We start from the raw sequence: 20,039 nt of genomic DNA on the forward strand, positions 1-20,039 counted from the left end.
TGTTTATACTACACATATGACTTCACTGTGTATTTTATAAAAGAATTTAGTGCTATAGTATCTGGTTGACATTGCAATAAAGAATGTGATGATTGTGCACCCATTTAACATTTTGTCTTAAGAGCCACAATGGTAACAAACTCTCTCTCTGCTGCTCCACTAGGGGTGTCAAAATGCAGATTATCAATATTCGTTTGATACAACACATCATAATATCGTAACTACTACAGCAATGAAAGAAAATGGTTACAAACTGTCTCTCTGCGTCCCTACACTCATATGTGTAACTCACACACATAAAACAAAATTAAACATGAATTTGACTGGTAGCATTATTTATTTTTATAACCATATTAATACATTGAAAAAATGTAGATAAAATTATTTTTTGGCCATGATAACCACGATAACAATGTAGAGAAAATCTAAATATAGTGACAGCCCTAAAAAACATCAGCATTATTTATTTTTCTTAAATGTCGCTATTGTGAATTATTTGGGCATGATACTTGTGTAGTGACATTCTGATATTGTGACAGGCTTAAATAAACTCAAGCATTATTTAATCATTTAAATTTAATAGATAATATTGTTTTTGTGAATGATTTTGGCCATGAAACTCATGTAGTGACAATATGATATTGTGACAGCCCGAAGTCAAAGAAAGATCTATCCTTTAAAGGAAGCATTTTTCCTAGCAAGATAAATTTCTGCTGCGGAGACATTTAGAAAATTCTTAAGCTCCACTAATCTGCGTAAAGTTGTTTGACCTCTACACTTACACAAGTCTTACTGGAGTACGGCAAGAGTCTGAAGGCTGAGCTGGGATTATGGTGATTACAGTTATTATTTTTTCAATGTAAAGATGATCTGACACAAAGTCTGGGCATCTTGTCCCTGCTCCTGACAGCTAAATTAAAAACAGTCAGCGCTGACGTGACCTTTGGGAGCGATCTGATCCCGCAGGAGAACCATCTCTCAGCACAGACACATTCGGAGGCTTGCAAGCACACACGTTAGCTGTTTATTTATAGGCGGTTAGGGAACGAAATTCTCCCTATCGGGGCGATCCACTGTTGCCGCAAGGCTGCCGACGTACCCGTTCAGAAAGGTAACCCTCTACCAATGAGAATAGCGGTTTACCTCTCCAAGGGTGGGCTGGAGGGAGTTCAGCCCCAAGAGTCTACACACTAGGGAAGGTTGGCTTTGCTTTTGCCTTTTGAAGCCCCCGTGGGACGCGTCTCTTATTATATGCTAACAACGTCTATGATGTTGTTTACTGCTGAGACCCATCACTTCACTCCAAGATGTCGCTTTGACTAGAGAAAGGTTTCCGGAATACATCAAACACATATTAAATCTGAAATTAAAACCCAGTCAGCCGTGACATTTGACACACAGACTTGGGAGCCGGAGGAATAGCAACTCCAGCGGCTGAAATCGCAAGACCGCTTACACAGATACCCACAGGGACCTTGTATACGGATAAGAAACAGGACTTACCGTGAGCTGGATCAGGAGGTCCAAACACCAAATTGTAGCGCAGGATGTAGAAGTTATTCCACACGTACAGCTGGTTGTCTCGAGGGTTGTATTCCACAGCGGCGATGTACTGGTACTGGTTGGGGAAGTGGATGTCCACGTACTCGCCTCGGTTCTGTTTGGTGTTGTACATGTAGTCAATTAAGCTCTTGCTGACCTCGCTTTCATTGTCTTCGTAGGTGGACCGGACCACGTACAGCACGCCGCAGATCATGAAGGCATTGGAGGCCGACCGCTTGTCGTAGGTGGTCTCCCAGGTGGCTTCGAAGCGAAGGGTGTAGGGGTTGAGTTGACTGATGACCATCATGCCATTGTTCTGCTCAGTGGCGTAGATCACCCAAAGGCCGTTCTCATCCACGGCCAGGTCGATGTCCGTTTTCCCGCCCCACTTGTACGGCGAGGTGTCATGATAATTGGCGTTATTGATAATGGCCTCCCCGCTTTTAATTCTAGTCCGCAGGTCAAATTTGACAATGTTACGTGTCCTCTCCTTGTTGAAAAACACCGCCCCGTCGTAAACCACAAATCCCGTGCCGTCGACCCGATGGGGGAGTTTATAGGTCGTGGTCTGCCGAGAGTTTTGAAAGTCGTCGAGCGAGTTGTACTCGATAAGCGTATCTGTTCTGTAAGGGGTCCAGGGCATGAAATAAACCTTGTCTCCCGCTTGCAGGGGGTCTTTGCACCACGACCCCGCTTGCTGCTCCGCCTCGTATAGAAACGACGGATCTCCCACGGCTTTCAGAGTTCCGGGACAAACAAAAACTAGTGGTGGGAAGAACAGAGCAGAGAACAGTCAAACGTAAGCGAACCAAGCTCACGGCAGATGAAAGCAGAGGGCAAAGTGCCCGTCTGGCTCTACATCGGTCTGCTAACTGGGTAGTTGGTGAAGACAGAAACACACACTAAGAAATCTAACAGCTACCCACATTCACAAGCAGTGAAAGGTGCGACGAATCTGGATCTGAAAGTTATTCAAGCTTAAACGGAAGTAAAAAACAGTTTTATGTTTCCGTAAGCAAACAGTTTCGGCTCACTGCCGCTTGGACATACTGAAGGGAGTGATGGAAAAATTAAACCACAACCAAACACAAAGGAATAAAGGTAAGAAAACGACAAATCTGCCCTGCAAATAAAAGCAGACAACTAAATAAGGCTTGAGAAAGACGCAGAGGAAAGCAGCATACAGGCAGTCTGTGTCCTTTTTCCATTGTGTGTTTTTTACGCTTTACCGGAGAGAGTCTTTCCTACGGGCCTAATGTCACAATCATGTCACAGCATAAAGTGTTTCCTTTCTTCTTAACAAAGACATGATAATCCAAATGTAGAGAGGGTAAAGTGAGACAGCGAGAGAAAGGCAGAAAATGAGAGGAAGAGAAAGCGAGAGATAGTAGAGGCAGTGTAAATCTAGTTAATCTAGAGGAAACCTGTTACCAGAGCATGCTGGGGGTGTGGAGTGGGGGCAGGGGAAAAACAGGCAATAAAAGAGTGTGGAGGACAGGTAAAGGAGAGGGGAACGGGGCATTCGTACCCTCTGCATTATCACTAATATTTAAAGGGATAGTTCACCCAAAAATAACAATTGTCATCATTCACTCATCCTCGTGTCATTGCAAACTCCTTCTGATTTTATTTCTTCAGTAAAACATAAAGGTGTCACAGTTTTCCACACAAATACAATGAATGGAGATTAAGTGGCGATTCTCATTTCGTCCACAAGTTCGTTATTTTAAATGTAGACATGCGGCAGGCATGTGCAAATAGGGAGCAACACGGTCACGACGCGCACATTTTTCTAGGCGCGTCAGCGCATCGAGATGGAAATAGTTAAACTTTTCAGAGTGCCTTTCCGTGCCATTTTAGATGTGAAATGTGAATCACCCCTAGGGCTTTCAAGTCTTAGGGAATGATTACACAACAATTTTTTTGCCATAAACAGTAAACATTTTATGCGGTTTGGCTGTTTACACAGCAATGGATTTTAGGGGCCTGAAAACACAAACAATTGAAAACAAGCATGTTCCTAAAAACCTTTTTTTTCTGTGTAAACCACAAATAGCAAACTTGTGAAAATGATATCATGTGTTTAGTCTATTCACTGTGATAAATAAATATAAGATTTACTTAATTTTTTGTGTAAAATTGCGCAAAATTTGCACACAGTGTGCAAAATCTTTACAAAAAAGTAACATTTAAAAAAAATGTGCAAAAAACCTTGCAAAAATATGTACAGTAAAATGTACATATTACATTTAAATATTGAGTGATGTCTTATGTATTACATAAAGTAAAGGGTCTGTGGATTTTAAGTATGAAAAGAAGGATAAAAGTCAGGACTTGCGTTAATATTATTAATTCTTTCCAGCAGAGACGCGTTAGGACCTGCGGTGCTAAGGCTTTTAGGATGGAGATACTTTCCAGCAGAGAGACGTTGGAGAGAAAGATCTTCTAAAAATCACCCCGAGGAGGTTGCTTTGATTCGGATCAGTATGTGAGTAATGTGTTTTTAAAACCAAGATATGTTGTTGTTGTAATATTAGCTGTGTAACGGAGCAGTTTTGAGCATCATTGTTTATCTGGAACCAGTGTGCTGCTTGTATATGCTTGTGTCGTCTTCGCTTATTGTATTCATTTGTATTATTATTTTCATGGTCTAGCTATGATAAAGCTAAGCATTTCATGCTTGCATTGCACAGCACTTTTGAGGGCAGAGCTAGCTAACAGTAAATAGCAATGCTGTTAAAGGGGTTTGATCTGACAGTAAGATAGCAGTTAGGAGTAAATTAGTAGACGTTTTTCTCCCTCTTTGTAAAGTCAGGGACAACCGGACTACGCAGAGGGAGAGGAAACATGCTTTGTAGAGCTGTTTGTCCTTTTAGGGCTACCGTACAAAACATGACAGCGCAACATGGCGAATTCAATGCATGTAGGCCCGCTCTGTATGTAGATATAAACAGCTTATTATAAGGTATTACAAACATAACGGATCATTACGTAAGGTCTTTAAACACCTCTGAAGAAATAGTTTTGTATATCTCTTTGCGTTATTGGAATTGAGAAACGTCCGAAGGGTATTAAAAAGCACTTTTTGGTTACACCTGAGCGAATAGTGTTTCTTTACAAAGTGACATCGCCAACTACTGTCCTGGCATGCATACTACAATGTTTTTTAATAGTTTTAATGGTCTGTGTAAACAGAGATTGCTTTGACAATGCTATATGTGAAACATTTCTCTGTGTTTTACTGCATTTTGTTATGTTAACGTATCTTTAAAACAGAGTGATTATAGTTTTGTTTTTCGTTTTATTTAGTCTTATTAATATTTTAAATTAGCTTTTATTTTTAGTTCTTTGCTTTTGTAATTCTATTATTTATTTGTTTATTTTTATGCTGCTATATATGATCAATTAATTTTTTTGTTTAGTTTTTGTTTATTATAATAATTTTAGTGATTTATTTTAGATTATTTCTGAGGCAACACTTCAAATTTTCATTTAGCTTAAGTTTTTCCAATAATTGTATTCCAATATTTTAATTGATTTCAATAAACAGAAACGTATTTAAACTTGTAATTTTAGTAAACTAAAATAACCTTGCTTTAGAAGAATACAAGTGTTTGATCATTCATAAGAGGATTCGTTTTTTTTTGCGTTTTAAAATTGTAATCTTTTCAATAAATAACTTGATTAGGTTCTTATTCTAGCTTATTGGAAGAGAATGTTATCAGTAAATAATGATTTTAACGTGTTTTACAAACCAAGTATCATTTGGTTTCAGCAAACACAGTCTGTGTAGTATGTACTACTTTTACTTAATACTTAGGCTATGTGGTATCTTTCTAAAAGCTTTAATAACTGCTTTTTGAATAACATTCTCAGAAGAAATGAAATTATACAGCATTGAAAAGACACGAGGATGAGTAAACAACACCATCATTTCAATTTTTTGGTACACTTTCCCTTTTACGTATGCTTTATTATGTTCTTTTCAAGCTTTCCTCCAATGGCTGCTCGTGCACTAAAATACAAGACTTTTTCTGCTACTGCCTGCTTTCAGAACAGCAAGAGTGGGCACAGGAAGGTTTTACAACCACAAAAAATATATTACAGAAAGAAAAACAAGGAGCTGATTGTGTCAGTGATTTACCTTTTTGCTCCACTTCTATTTTAAGCGTTGGAAGAGAGAATAAAGGAGTGCAGGGGGAAAAAGAGATTAAAATGAATTAACCATCATGTCCATGATCACATGCAGTTAACATGTCATGAGGTTACGCGCATTATGCACAGAGCTACAGCTGTCAGAGGAGGAAGAAAACGTAGTTAGACACCTTCAACACATGAAAGAGAGACAGGTTAAAGGGTCTTCTGTCACGCTACAAAAGGACAGCGTATGTGGCATTGAAGACGAATCAATCTGCCATTATCGAGGATAAGCTGGGGGGGAGACGCACGTGCAGCATTCTAGATAGAGCCGTATAGATTTTCATAAGAACTCGGGGACATCGACCAGGGAAATCTGAATTCCATGTGGACAGATGGTAAGTCGGTGCTGGAGGGAAACTCAAAACCAGGAATATAAAACTTTTCCTCCAGTCTACGGATCTTCTCCGAGCACCCGGTTCCTGTCGTCCCTTCTGGGCTTCGTGCGAATACTTAAATAGTCTGGACTGCAGCATGCAGTTTCAATTTCCAATTCATAACGTTTGTCAAAAATAATGGAGCTGGCCTGAGTTTTCTTTTCATTTCATCAGTGGCGGCAAAAAGTCGGTGGAAATCATGCATGTGTCATTTCTAGTGTTTCTGGAAGCCAAAGTGGGTCTTATTCAGTCACCATTGTTCCATAATTTCATAAAAACGTACTTAATGTTATGTTTCATAAAAAAGATCAGTATTGCGTCTTGGCTCTTATTTTTAGATAAACATGGTGTCGTGTTTATCATGTCGCTCATCTGTCAGCCTGTACTCTTGATTTCAGTTTTGGTTATTAAACACCAATCGGCCGATCGTGTATGTATATATGTATACTTAAGCTATTGGTTTTTCTTTGGGTTGTCTACAAAAAGTCTCATGAATATTCGTAGGGACCAATACACTGTCCTTATAAATCACTCCACAGTAACGACAGCAACATAAAGACCAACAGACAAACAAACAGACAGACTCTCAACAGTCGTCATCACACATACTGTATCTCATGAAGAGCTTTTTTCTGAAATATGGTAATTAATGTACAAAATTCGACATTTAGCAAGCAAACAATAGCTTCTTTCCTCGGATGATCGATCTACTTCTCCAGGCGAATTGTCTATGAAACACTAAACACTGTCACTGTTCTGATTAGCATATGGGTGAATCCAGAACATACCTGGATCATAATTTATCCCAACATCTATTTTTCTATAGAACATGAAGTTTATTAGGAGCTTTTTAGGACACAGGTTCATTTTTTATGACATTATGCAGCACCCCACTGCCTTTACAAAATACTGTAAAGTATTAATTTATTAACAGACGGCAATCTGTTTAATATTTATAAAAAAATACATTATTTAAAATGACAAACACTATGTATTATGAAAAAATGCCTTCAATGCCTAATTCAACATCTGGACACATTATGGTAATAAAATGTTGGGGGAAATGTGTTTAATAGTCCTATAATCCAAATTCGTCCAAAAAACAAGCCTTTTATTTTATTCTTTTGATTCTGTGCTGAAATATTAACCCAGATATGTTTGTATGAGATTCACCCATATACAGTAGATACATAACAGTGAATAATCTAAAGAAATGGTGCAGGTGTGCGTACAGCATTGCATTAGTTTGCACCCACATACCAAAACGATCTGAATTCAGGTTGACTGTAGAACAAAGAGTGGCTATACAAGCTAACAAAGGATGTTTAAATGAATTTTAATAGTTATATAACATCCCCAGTTTAATATGAGAAAAGCGCTTGTGTCTACATAGATACTTATATTAAGATTGTATTTATAGTTTTATTGTTATTAGTGAGGTAGATTAAAAACAAAACAAATGAAGATGCCATTTTGGTGACGTCCATCCATGAGGAAAGTCGCAACAACGATCTGCCCGAATCACTGGCTGAGTATTCAGTACAGTTAATACCGCGGTAAATCCTGTTGTCTGAGATGCCGTCGGCCAAAGAACATCGAGCACATTCCACTGTTGCCACCAAACAAGAGCAAACTAAGAAAATAACTTCAAGCTTCAAATGTCGCCAAGTTAAAAAAGCACCAGCCCGAGGGTCACAAGAGCAGGGTCTGCAGTCCTGGAGAATCAAAGTGTGATTAGTAAATATGACTGTTTCCATCCCGTCTGGAAATGCCTGGAGGAGGTAATGCTAACGCATTAAGACATTAAGACAAGAAACAATAACAACAGCAAGTCGTTCGGCGACGGTGCTCGGATCCGAACAGAAGAGGTGATTACAATTGCAGTGGGAAAGCTGAAAAACACAGAACCTTATAAATCTATAGCTTTCTTCATGGTTTCTTCTGGGACTTTAACTTCAATAACCAATAGATGCGAACTTAAATTAAACTAATATAAAACACCAAACTCCGGCAGGCCTTTGTTGTTTTGGGAGGCTTGGTAGGGAATGTTTGTCTGTACGTGAATCTCTGGAAACGTTCTCAGAGACGACAAGGCAATTCAATCAAAGAATAATATAACTATCTAATTGTTTAATGGAGCAAAACAATCCATACTCTTAATGTAATGGGAAATATGAGAATAGTAGGAGGCTGTTTGTTTGGAGTTTGTTCATGTAAGATCTATGTGAAGTCATTTGTCTTTTCTGACAGTCACGTCGTAGGCTGGTTTCTTTCCGAGCCAACGCGAGGATCGAGCGCTAAGGTGAAACTTCTCGGTGCTTATCAGTTGGCATGACGTTGGCGTATGTTTTCTGGCCAAATCATTTTTTAAGCGCTAAAAGATACAGCACTTGCCATTTTTCTATACGATTACAACGTACTCTATGTGCCATCGACAAGAATGATCGATGGTGAATGTTGCTTTATGTCGTGCGTATGACAGTAATTATGTTGATGGTGGTCGACTACAGAGAAACATTCCCGCTTTCCACAGGGAGAAAAGCATTGGGGTTATATATTGAACTACTGTGATTTAGCTCTTAAAAACCTTGTCAAAAACAAACGAGGCAAGAAATGAACGTTCTGTACCCTGCATAAGGTTTCTGAATGTAAATAAAAGACTGTGGGAATCATTAAAATGAAGCATTACGTCACCAAAAATGTGATTTGCATTTCCTGAAGGAAACGCCAGTGATTGCAAGGCAGCAAAATGTTGAGACAAGTTTGAGGCAGGTTTAGAGTTTGGTCTTTGGTTGTGTGGAAATTAAAGAGGCACTTTGTCATATCACTCAGCACGTGTCTTGCTTTTAAAGAAGCCACATAAAAGGCGCCTATAGATTGTACAAATAGATGCATGAAGAGATCAAACACAATTCAGCATGTGAATCAACACAAGAAAGATCGAATTAGTATGCAAGTATTATGACGACGTCAACGTTGTTGGTTCGATTGCGAATGGAGAGATTTTCAAGGTTTAGATTTGAAATGAATAAAAAGCACAACGTATACAATAAAAGACCTTTCCTACAAAGGTTTGAATGGAGTACATTTTCAGAGATAAATTGCAGAACTGTACGAGAAATTGAGAAGCAGAAAGAAGAGAGTTTCAATATACGCTCTTAAAAAAAAGGTGCTTCAAAAGGTTCTCCGATGCCATAGAGTTCCATAAAGAACCTTTAACATCTGAAGAACCTTTCTGTTTCACAAAAGGTTCTTTATGGTGAAAAAAAAGGTTCCTCAGATGATAAAAAAGTAAGAAAGAGATGGTTCTTTAAAGAACCTTTGACTGAATGGTTCTTTGTGGAACCAAACATGTTTCTTCTATCGGCATCGCCGTGAAGAACCTTTAATTTTTAAGAGTGTAGCGCTGCCTTGCAAGCACTAACAATACTAATAATAATACAGTGGCTTTGAAAGTATTAGGACCCGTTACTGTAAGCCTTCAGATTTACCGGTACTGAAAATAAAAATGATTTCATGTCAAAAAATTGAAAACACAGTTATTGAACAGAAAGTAGCGCTAATGTGATGGTCAAGTGTCTCATCAGACAAAAAAAGAAACCGGACACTGAATCTGGCATGTGTCCTCTGGCAAGCCATAGCTGTCGAGGTCACGTCACATTTCTGTAACAGCAGCTTCTCTCTCAGAGCTTTGACCGGTGTGAGACCTTCTACGTTCACTCGGTTTCTGAAGACAGCTGCTCTAGATTGATTTACAGCTTTATTGCCATTCCACTTCTATTGATTTTACTGTGCTCAATGGATATTCAATGACTTGGAAATCTCCTTGTATCCATAACATGCCCTATGCTTCAGACTTTTCATTACAGTCTAAGCTCAAAACTGACTCACCAGAATATAGACGATTTGTATGAGAATCAATTAAAACCCCTTGACTACAAACAAACGATTCACATTTGCATGTATGGATCAAATAGACACTTTTGTCCAAAGTGACACATTTTTATCAGTCCATGTGCTCCTTGGGAATCCAACTCATGACCTTTTCATGTTAGCACAATGCTTTACGAGTCTAATAGAGAGAAGTCAATAAATCTTTTCTTGAATCTTTTTTGTTGGCAAAAAAGATGAATTACATCCCCTGTAATTCTATACCATAAAAACTTGAAAAAAAAGAGGGTCAATACTTTCTATTGTCACTGTATTATTATCAAGGACAAAAACTAGATTCAGAGAAAAATACATTTAGGTGTTTTTTCGTAAATATGGGAATAGATTAAAAATGGTTTATACTTACTGTAGGGAACACATTCATACTGGACTTCAAGGTACTTATACGTTCCTGGGCAGGGGTCAGGAAAGACATCTGGTCCGGTGATGACGATGCACTGCGTTCTGTTGTTACACCTGCACACAGAGAGAGAGAGAGAGAGAGAGAGAATAAGATTGTGTGAGTGAAACACAGACAATCAATTAGGGATGCACGATAAATTATCGCCCATATCGGTATTGGCCGATAAATGGTCATTTTTTATGTTATCGGTATCGGCTGATAATAAAATTTATGCCGATATATTAAAGCCGATAAATCTTAAATCATATTTATGATGTGAATATTTATAATTTCAATGTGTAAATTATAGGAACAAAAACATATTGTTTGAATCAGACTGCTGTCTGAATGCTTTCTGTCTTGAGACCTGTTTGAAGTGGCTATTGAAAACATTTTTCTGGAAGAATATCTATAATTTGTTTATTAAATATACCAGAAAGGCTTGAAGGTTAAAGAATCGTTAACTAGTGTAAAGTATGCTTGGTACATGATTTTCAGGGGAAAAAAGAAGTAATGGTTACCTTGTTTTCTACAGTGTCTTAGGGAATTTTATATTATATACAGATACTGTATATCGGCCAATATACAGGTTATCGGCTTCCAATGTTAAAGAATTATCGGTTATCGTTATCGGCCAAAATGTACATATCGGTTCATCCCTAGAATCAATTCATTTGAAAGGAATTTTACCGTTCAAAACAAGTTCAATAGAAGGTTTTTATGGCCAAATGTTGATTACTGTTATTTTATACAAAAACTTTCTTGATTGTTCAAATGATTTTTCACAGACTGTGATGAATAAAGCTGTTTTTTTTCTTACTGTAAATTTTGTAAAAACAAAATTTGTGTCCAAATGTCAATAAATAATTTGCGTTTCGTTTCCTTTTGTGGTTACATAAAAGTAAAGAGATCCAGGCAATAAATCCTATCCATAAGATTTAAACATAATGCATACAATAATTAAATCACTTTCTTATCTTCTCTGTGCAAAGTTATAATCGTAATCTTTTAATTTTGTTGTCATGACGTGTAAAGCCACAAATATGTCTGTAAAACAATGCTTACGAGCATCAAACTCAACACACGTGGATGACTTCAATACATAACCAGACATTCTTTCATCTAGAAAAAGACAACCTTATAGACAGAATAATAAAATAATAGTTTCATGCATAACCAAAAAGCATCTTGAAGCAAACCTCAGAAAGCAGGCCAAGTTTACTTCCAAGTCTGTTAATAAAACTGTTTGTGTAAGCTTTAATTGTGAAAAAACGACATTTCATATTTTGTAGTCCTTCTTTGGGCACCACAAATACCATCGATAAAGCTTGTTTCAAAGCCAGAACATTCTTTAAACCAGTCAGTTGTTTTCCATCAGCCCAAGAGTGACCGGACCATCTCAGACGTACAGTGAGCTGACGGATGAACCAGCGGCAACCCAGAGCACAAACCACATGAAAGAGGCTGAGAATTAGCAGAGCGAATAGATGCCAGAGTGGCCCTTTTCAACTCAACGACAAAGATAAACAACCTCATCTATGAACATTCATACCTGCCAGAACATGAGTTATACATCTCTATGAATCCCCCCCGAGGCCGGGCTCATTGTGCCAATGATGGATTCACTTTCCCTGTATCGCCATTTCACTGACTGAACTAAACGTCTCTCCACTGCCTGTTTAACAGGAAGTCATGCAGAAGGCGGTTTATGTGGGCCCGAGGAACTAAAATTAAGCACATCAATAAAAGATAAAGCACAGAAAAGATATATATATATATAGGATATGTAGTATATAGAGGGAGGAGCTGGAAAGGTATAGCAGCGATGCTGACCATCAATCTGTCTGTGTGTCTGTGTCATCCGCAGTCTAAACCTGTTAAGTTCACTGGACATATACGGTCGGTCGATTGCTCTTTAAAATAAAGGGTTTCAACATGAACCAACAAGGATTTCACAAAACAAACAGGGTCTGATGTCCCTGGAGAATTTTTTTTGGGAAGCGTTTTATTATTTTAGTTGCTTAGCTAATGATGCATTATGTATCTGGTAGTAAAAAAAATCAGAGATCTAGATCAAACTTGAACTAAAGGTCTTACAGACTAATGTCATATCATGAATTTTATTAAATCATATTTAAATCATATACAAAAAATCTGTAAAAATAGGGCACAATATACTGTATTAATAAGAAGGAATTTTGCACTGCATTCAGTTACATTTTAGCATTAACGGAAATGTCCGTAAAATAAAGGAAAATGTAACTGGTAATTTTCTGCCAGTAATTTATCCGTTTTTTACGGGATTTATTTTTTACAATGTAGTCTTCTCAAACCTGGTACTGTCAAAGATAGTTCTTGATAAGTTTAGGAACTACAAAAAAAAACTAAGAACTTTATTAGACACAAGAAATACAATAACTATTATTACTAATTAAGTTAAGGGATATTAACAACAAAAAAATAATTTTATAGAATTTTAATACCTTATTTTTCACATATTTTTAAAATGCAGTAAATTGTAAAATTGCACAAACTTAGGAGTTTTCCTAAATGAACTAAATTCTATTATACATCGTATAATATAATGTATTGCATATTTAAGTACTCGTGAACTGGAAGTTGCGATCGTTTTTACTTCCGTATTCTGACACATTTCTGAGCTAAAAGGAATTTCAAAGGAGAAAATTAGTGGGCGTGGCTTGCGTTTTTCACTGCGAATTGATTGGATGTGTAAAAACAGCTGTCGCATTGATTTTGAAAGCATTTGGTCAGCAGACTGATGGTTGACGGGGAGGAGTTAACGGATGCTCCGGCCAAGCCGTCTAATTTATGTCATTTGAGATGGATAGTCATTTCAGGGGCGAATTTTCAGCATTTTCAGATTTTAACTGAAGATTATGAGGGTCCATGAATTTTAAAAAGAAAATGACCCAAATTGATAAGCTATTTACTATAAACGCTGCAATATTTCATGAAAAAATAAGAATTCTCATTTTTAATTTCCCTGGGACTTTAAAGTAAGAACCAATATGTAGATTACACTGTAAAAAGTCCCATAAAACACATACAAAAGTTAGATAAAATGTTTTTGTAAAGTTACGTTTTTCATGGTACCGGTGCATCCCAACTTTTTTGCCAAATACCAAAACTAAGCTAATGTACTCGTAAACGTAAAAAAGCACCGATACCAAAGCCGATACCTCATGTGACATAACTGGCAGAACTGACTGAAATTTGTGCTTTGAAAGTTTGTGACAGGTACAGGTATCGGCGAGTACCAGAAAAAATATCCACTTGGTCTTTAAAAAATGGTCTTGGTGCATACCCACAAAAAAGCAACAGGATTTCAAGGAATATGGGTAGATATAAATACACAGAAAAACAGGAGATATAGCAAACATTGACTGCAATATACTCTATATATAGACTAAAGACGTGTTCTCATCCCAATATCCCGCAACACACTGCCATCACAAAGAAAGCTTTTGCACAGGCAAGCAGAACTCTTTTTTTTATGTGAAAAATGGAAAACTCGACTTTTTAGGACAGTTCTCTTATGTGCGGCCTGTCAAAGACGATTTCCATTCACACACCGTTAATCACACGCAAAGATCAACATCAGAAAATCTGCATTGTCTTGCAGTTTCTGAGAATACAGTGGCAGTTCACCATCTTAACCGAGAGGCAGGGATGTGCAAACAGCATGTGAAGGTGTTGGGTTGGAGATTATAAAGCGCACGGACTGAATCAGCCTGATGGCGTTTTTCCGCCCTGGCCTTAGGGCAGCGCCTCTCTCTGCACTTATTTCTCTTTACCTCAGCATGTAAATATGACAAATTCATTTGTCTTGCATTCTATCTGCTAATACACAAACAGAGATTTGCTTTTATTTTGGGGGGAATGTGGCACACAAAACAGAGCGCAGCTGTGAATTCCCACTGGCCATGTTTGAAGACAGGCTTTGGTGAAAAAACCCGTCCCTCACGTGGGATTTTCTTTATTAACGATCTCGTGTGTGATAACAGATGAGAATATCAGCATGTTTACCCATAGAAATGAATAATGGATCTAAAATTATAACACACAGCCAAAGCCGAAGCCGTAATGTGGCGATTGGCTGTTAGGTAATTTGTAGTTGTAAAATAGTGAGACTGTGCCTGATTCATATTTCATTCCGTCGCACTGTGCTGTTCATTTACATAATGTGCCATGTGAATAAATTATGACCACAAATTACCTTAAAAGAAGGGGAAAAATTAACAAATAACCTGTAGAGTGAAAATAATGTCACGAGAGACTGATAACGCTTTCTTGTTTCAAAAAAGCTCCAGAAACCAGCTGATTAAATCCTTAATATTTCTGACTGTGATTATGATTTTATTGAAAAATTGATATTGACATTAAACTGCTTCACGAGTCCAGCTGGCTCATCTTCAGCTTTAAAGAGTTACAAATGAATACCGTGCACGTGCAATCCGTCTGGAGAAATAGTTTGATGTTTTGTTATTTCCTGCAATGACACTCAAACTTTTAAAAAATGTGCCATTAATGCTCCAAATACTTGGCCACTGTATGCAAAATTCTCATTCTCGTAATGTTCCTGTTAGCCGAAAGTTGGTGTTTGCTCTTCACACCGCGTTCACACATGAAGTGCTTTCACAGGACGCCCCTCATTAGACTGATGGCTCGCTCACAAACGCTCTCTCAGGATATGACAACATTTACAGAACAAATCTCACTCATTAAATGAAAACAATAGTGCGGGAGGATGGAGAGAGGTGATCTGCTCCTCACCGATATGCGAGATGGCGTATCGATGAGAGATGATTAAAACTGCCAGCAGGAACACACAATTCACAAATGTGACCAATTTGAGATCTCAGTTATTTCTCCTGGACCGAACTGAGATTAAATGGAGGGGCGATGGCTTATGGAGACTATTATATTTTTTATATTATATTTCATCTCCTGAGAAAAAGAGTCTAGTTATGTTATAGTGCAAGCTTACAAATGTCCAAAGATGTTAAAGTTACTTTAAATGATCTGAGTTATGCTTTCCACAATCACTGTACAGCTCTGTACACTTACTGTCCGTAAATAACTTTCACATATTGAATTTTAGTATAAATATTTAAAACAGTGTTAAGACGGTAATGAAACATATATGATAAGGAAGAGAACATAAACGATTAGGAGTATAATGGAGCAATATAATGGATAAAAGAGATAGACATACTGTAGATAAAGAAACTTTTTAGACATTTCGGCAAAACTTTACTTAAAGCATATGTGTATACTGCTTTATAAAAGTAGTTTTAATGTATCAATTATGCTGTTAAATGCACCTTTTAATGCAATGTAATTTCTCACAAATCATTTTAACTTATACATTATAACACTTATCAATTCATTGTAACACTTTGTATTAAATTTTTATATTTAATGGATTACAACACACGTTATGAACAATTCTAATGCATCATACCCTTTAATAACCCTTTATAATGTATTAAATATAAAGGCTTTAAGTAAAGTGTTACCGAAAGTTCATTATCGATCTTTGTCGTGACTTGAGTTTGAGGAAACATTAAAGGGGTCATATGACACGGCTAAAACAAATATTATCGTTTGTTTAAGATGTTATGCAATGTGTATACAAGATTTTAGGTTCAAAAACGTTGTATTTTCCACATACCTTGCATGTCTGAATTTTACGTGTCTAATACATGCATGGGCAACTTATAACACAGACACAGAAAAACACGTATTCGCGCCATGTGACCCCTTTAAATATATTTAAAAAATATTTTACTATATTTTATATAAATTCTGATTATCTTTTGTTTGGTTATTATTTATGAGCTCAAAGAGCGAGCTTTAAAACGGGTGAACACTTAATATTTGTGTGATCACATTATGCGTGTGAATTTCGGTATTGAAGATCAAGACCAAAAATCATCTAAGAAAGAAAACTGCTTTGCTTTGATGGTGCAATTAATAATATAGTCAAATAATGTATCTATAAAAACATCACATGAAGTTAAACAAAGGGACATAGATCATAAAGCACTACTAAGACGTTGCAATGCCTGCTATTTGTATTTTCAAAAAAAAAAAAATCTAAGTTGTCAATGTCAAAGTAGATTGTAGTTGATACAGCCATCTGAATATGAAATGGAAAAGTAATGGTATGAGGGTTGCGAGCGAGTCATTGACAGATGCAGTCAAAATAAGCATTTATTGTCTGGATTTTCAGTTTAAGAAGAAACAGATTGGCTCTGATCACTCATTACTGTCATATGCTTGTGATAATTCCATTAAACAGAGCCGAGTGGATCACATTGAAAAGGGCAGAGCTCTACTGAACCAGCAGCTCATCCAGTCATCCAAAACAAAGACACATTCACATCGAACCGTTATTGGAAAGCAAGACCGTACAGCTGAACGTTGGCGCTCCTCGTACAAGAGCAAACAGCGGTTTCAATGTCTGCTCTGAATGAAACCGTATTTCCTCGATCCGCTCTAGAAGCCAGCAACCCAAACCTCACATATCTAATTAAATCAGCCATCACGGGCATTATTTAAGACTTTATTACCAGGCCAGCAAAATTCCCACAGCACTGAATTCTTAAACAGGTGTAGCTGTTGTTTCTGGAAGCCCGTATTTATGGTGACTTATGAAAGCTTAATCTGCAACGCTTGAAGTATTCGCTAATACCATATGTACAGTGAGAGTGGCGGACGCGGTGTGTGTGCTCAAGCCGGTCTACTGAGAGCCACGCGGACGCCTCTGTCACGGATATTAATGGTGTGAATACAGAACAGATTTCCCCCATACAGCTCTGCGGCCGTTCCCACGTGTTCCCCGAAGCAGGGTACTTAGCAGAGCAAGGACGACGGGAGAGGGAGAATGAAACTTTTCTTTGATTCGTTTCAGATCTGTTGCTAAGGGACGGGTTCAAGAACATGGAATGATATTTTGAAACAAAGCTGTGCTCAATATGGTTATTAGCTGAACGAACTGTGAACCGGGGCAGTTCGCCCACAAAAAACAATTCTGTCATGTATTCGACTCTCTTTTCTGTGAAACACAAGAGAAGATATTTTGAGAAATGTCTCGGTGGTTTTGTGTCTACGCAATGGAAGTCAATGGAGGTCAATGTGGTTTGGTTATCAACGTTCCTCAAAATATCTTCTTTTGTGTTCTCCAGAAGAAAGAAAGTCATACAGGTTTGCAATGACACGAGGGTGAATAAATGATGAAAGAATTGTCCTTTTTGGGTGATCTATCCCTCGAGTAAGAGATGCGATTCTGACCTGTGATAGACCTTGAAGCTTGCGTGGGTGATGTAGGTTCGAATCCAGTCTGCGACGCTTTCTGATAACATTCCTGACTTTGTTACTCATTATAAGGGTTCAAAATGAAAGTTAAAGGCGCACCAAATGTGAGTAAAAGTTGGAAACCTCTTCCGGCTATAACTGTAAATGCAAAGGTACAAGAAAGGGCCAACACACATTGATGCGAGAATGGTTGATCAAATCCCAGTATAAACACATAATAGGCCTCAACGAAAGCCCGGGGGACACGACGCGAGGCGTTTGCATCAATTCATTCTATATAAACCCTCCACATAAATCAATATTAAAAAAATTAAAGTTTTCGGCGAAATGAGGTAGCGTTGAGTGAGGGCTTGAATCTATTATTAATGCGACTCTGGCAATGAAAGATTGCGAGGCCGGTGGTGATTCATTATTTGACCAGAAATCTAACAAGATGAAAAGTGCACAACAATGCAATTTCACATCTGGACTTGCGCAGACCTGAGGAGGCAAATCCCAGCCTGGAGTTCCTGTGTAGATTAGCACTCACTTGAGATCTCTAATTGCCTCCAGCTGAATGGACTAATTGAGACGCTACACTTTCAAACCTATTCCTCCACCAACCTCGCAGAAAAAAGCAGAGCGGAACTCGATGCCAATCCCGGCAGTGCGCTTCATCAAAGCCCCCGCATCACTTCCTGTTTTTTAGCGCGAGCCCGCCGTCTAAAAATCAAAAGGAAGCGGATGCGCGCACGTTCGGATTTGTTTGGTTTGGTTGCTCAAATGGCGGAGGGAAATATTCTGCGAAGATGCTTGCATTCATGGGCCGTGTAATCAGAGAGGAGCAAATGAGAGAGGAGATGAGGGTTGAAAAGAGAGTTTTGGAAAGGGAAGGACAAACGCGTTCAGACTGAACTTGCCTTTGAGACATGATCTTGAACGCGTCGGGGAGATAGCAGTTGATGTTCTCCATTTGAAAGGGGTCAGCGTCGCAGATCTTGTCGTCCGTGCGGCCGTAATTAGCGCTCTCGATCATGATGACATCACTTCCTGGACAGCGCAGGTCGATGGGGTAACCCTCGCAAGACAGCTCACGCCTTACCAGTCCAAGTGACATGGCTGCCCGGCTAAATCCTGAAAGAGAGAGAGACACTTTAGACCGAAATACAACACACAACGTCTAGAAGTGTCAAGTTATCAAACAATAAAGACAACATCAAGGTTAACTTCACGAAACCTTGCAAGAATGTGTCTGGTCATTTTTTACTCCAAAATACAAAGGAGGAAAATAATGTTTATATCCAAATCCTATGTTAATGACAATTATGTTTATTGCATACTGTTCATATCACGTAGTGTTTTGAAGGATTTATAAATAATGGTAGTGTGTTTGTTGTATTGGCTCAAAATCATGTTTAGGTGGAACAAATTTTCCTTAATCACTCATTACTCTCATTTGTTTATGATAATTACATCAAACTGTAAAGAGCGAAGATCTACTGAACCAGCATATACATTCACATCGAGCCTTTCTTTAAAAGTACGGACAGCAGAAATCAAATTATAGTGTTGGCAGCACTCGTATATGATCTCATTCTCATTACCGTCATATACATCATTTAAATTGTAAAGTATGTATACATCATGCTATTATTTGCATATGTTTTTACTGTAATACAGTGGAATATTACTATATTACAACAGTGGGAGTCTGATGAGATTCGCGAGTCATAATAATGAAAATTACAAACAAAATCTACAGTCTGGAGTGCTTATGTAGTAATGATAATCTGAAAGAAAAAAAGGCCTTTATGTGCATGTAAATAATGTCTCATTGAAAAAAGATCATTCTTTTTCATGGAAAGTATACTGTATGTTTTCTTCTTGTGATTCTAGAGGCGAGATGTGATTTGACAGGGTGTATTTTTCCTCAGATACACCTAGAAATCAAAACATATGAAAAGACCACTTTTGCTTTTGCAGATATAGACAAAACATTTTGTCTTGATTTCACATTTCTGAGGGGTTCTTAAACAAACACACACTTAGATATTCAGTTCACCAAAATGAAGCAAAAAGAAATCAATATAACCGGAAGAAGAGAATTATTTATGAATCAAAACAAGGTGCATGCAACAATCAATGCAGAGTTAAAAAGCACAGACAAAAGTATTTTCCCTGTTTAATGACAGAGTAGAAGAAACCAGTCTGTGAGGAAATCAATCCTTCAGCCGTGTTCTGCTAATGTGCGGCGCATCAGATGTCAGTGC

At 37.8% G+C, this 20,039-nt stretch overlaps 1 protein-coding gene across 16 annotated transcripts in view; it reads right to left on the minus strand.

Annotated features, from left to right (window-relative positions):
• Window positions 1-20,039, minus strand: part of adgrl2a (adhesion G protein-coupled receptor L2a) — a 107,966-nt gene that overhangs the window by 46,512 nt on the left and 41,415 nt on the right. For all 16 annotated transcript variants that reach the window (XR_008965040.1, XR_008965041.1, XM_057361681.1 and 13 more), the window contains exons 3-5: window positions 18,690-18,903; window positions 10,414-10,523; window positions 1,504-2,304 (exon numbers count right to left, since the gene is read on the minus strand). Coding sequence is in view for 14 of the 16 variants with exons in the window: in XM_057361681.1 (XP_057217664.1) it covers window positions 1,504-2,304; window positions 10,414-10,523; window positions 18,690-18,903 (1,125 nt within the window). In the remaining 2 variants the exon portion in view is untranslated. The remainder of the gene's footprint in view (window positions 1-1,503; window positions 2,305-10,413; window positions 10,524-18,689; window positions 18,904-20,039) is intronic.

The sequence above is a fragment of the Triplophysa rosa genome, linkage group LG20 (assembly GCF_024868665.1).
Source record: "Triplophysa rosa linkage group LG20, Trosa_1v2, whole genome shotgun sequence".
NCBI lineage: Eukaryota > Metazoa > Chordata > Actinopteri > Cypriniformes > Nemacheilidae > Triplophysa > Triplophysa rosa.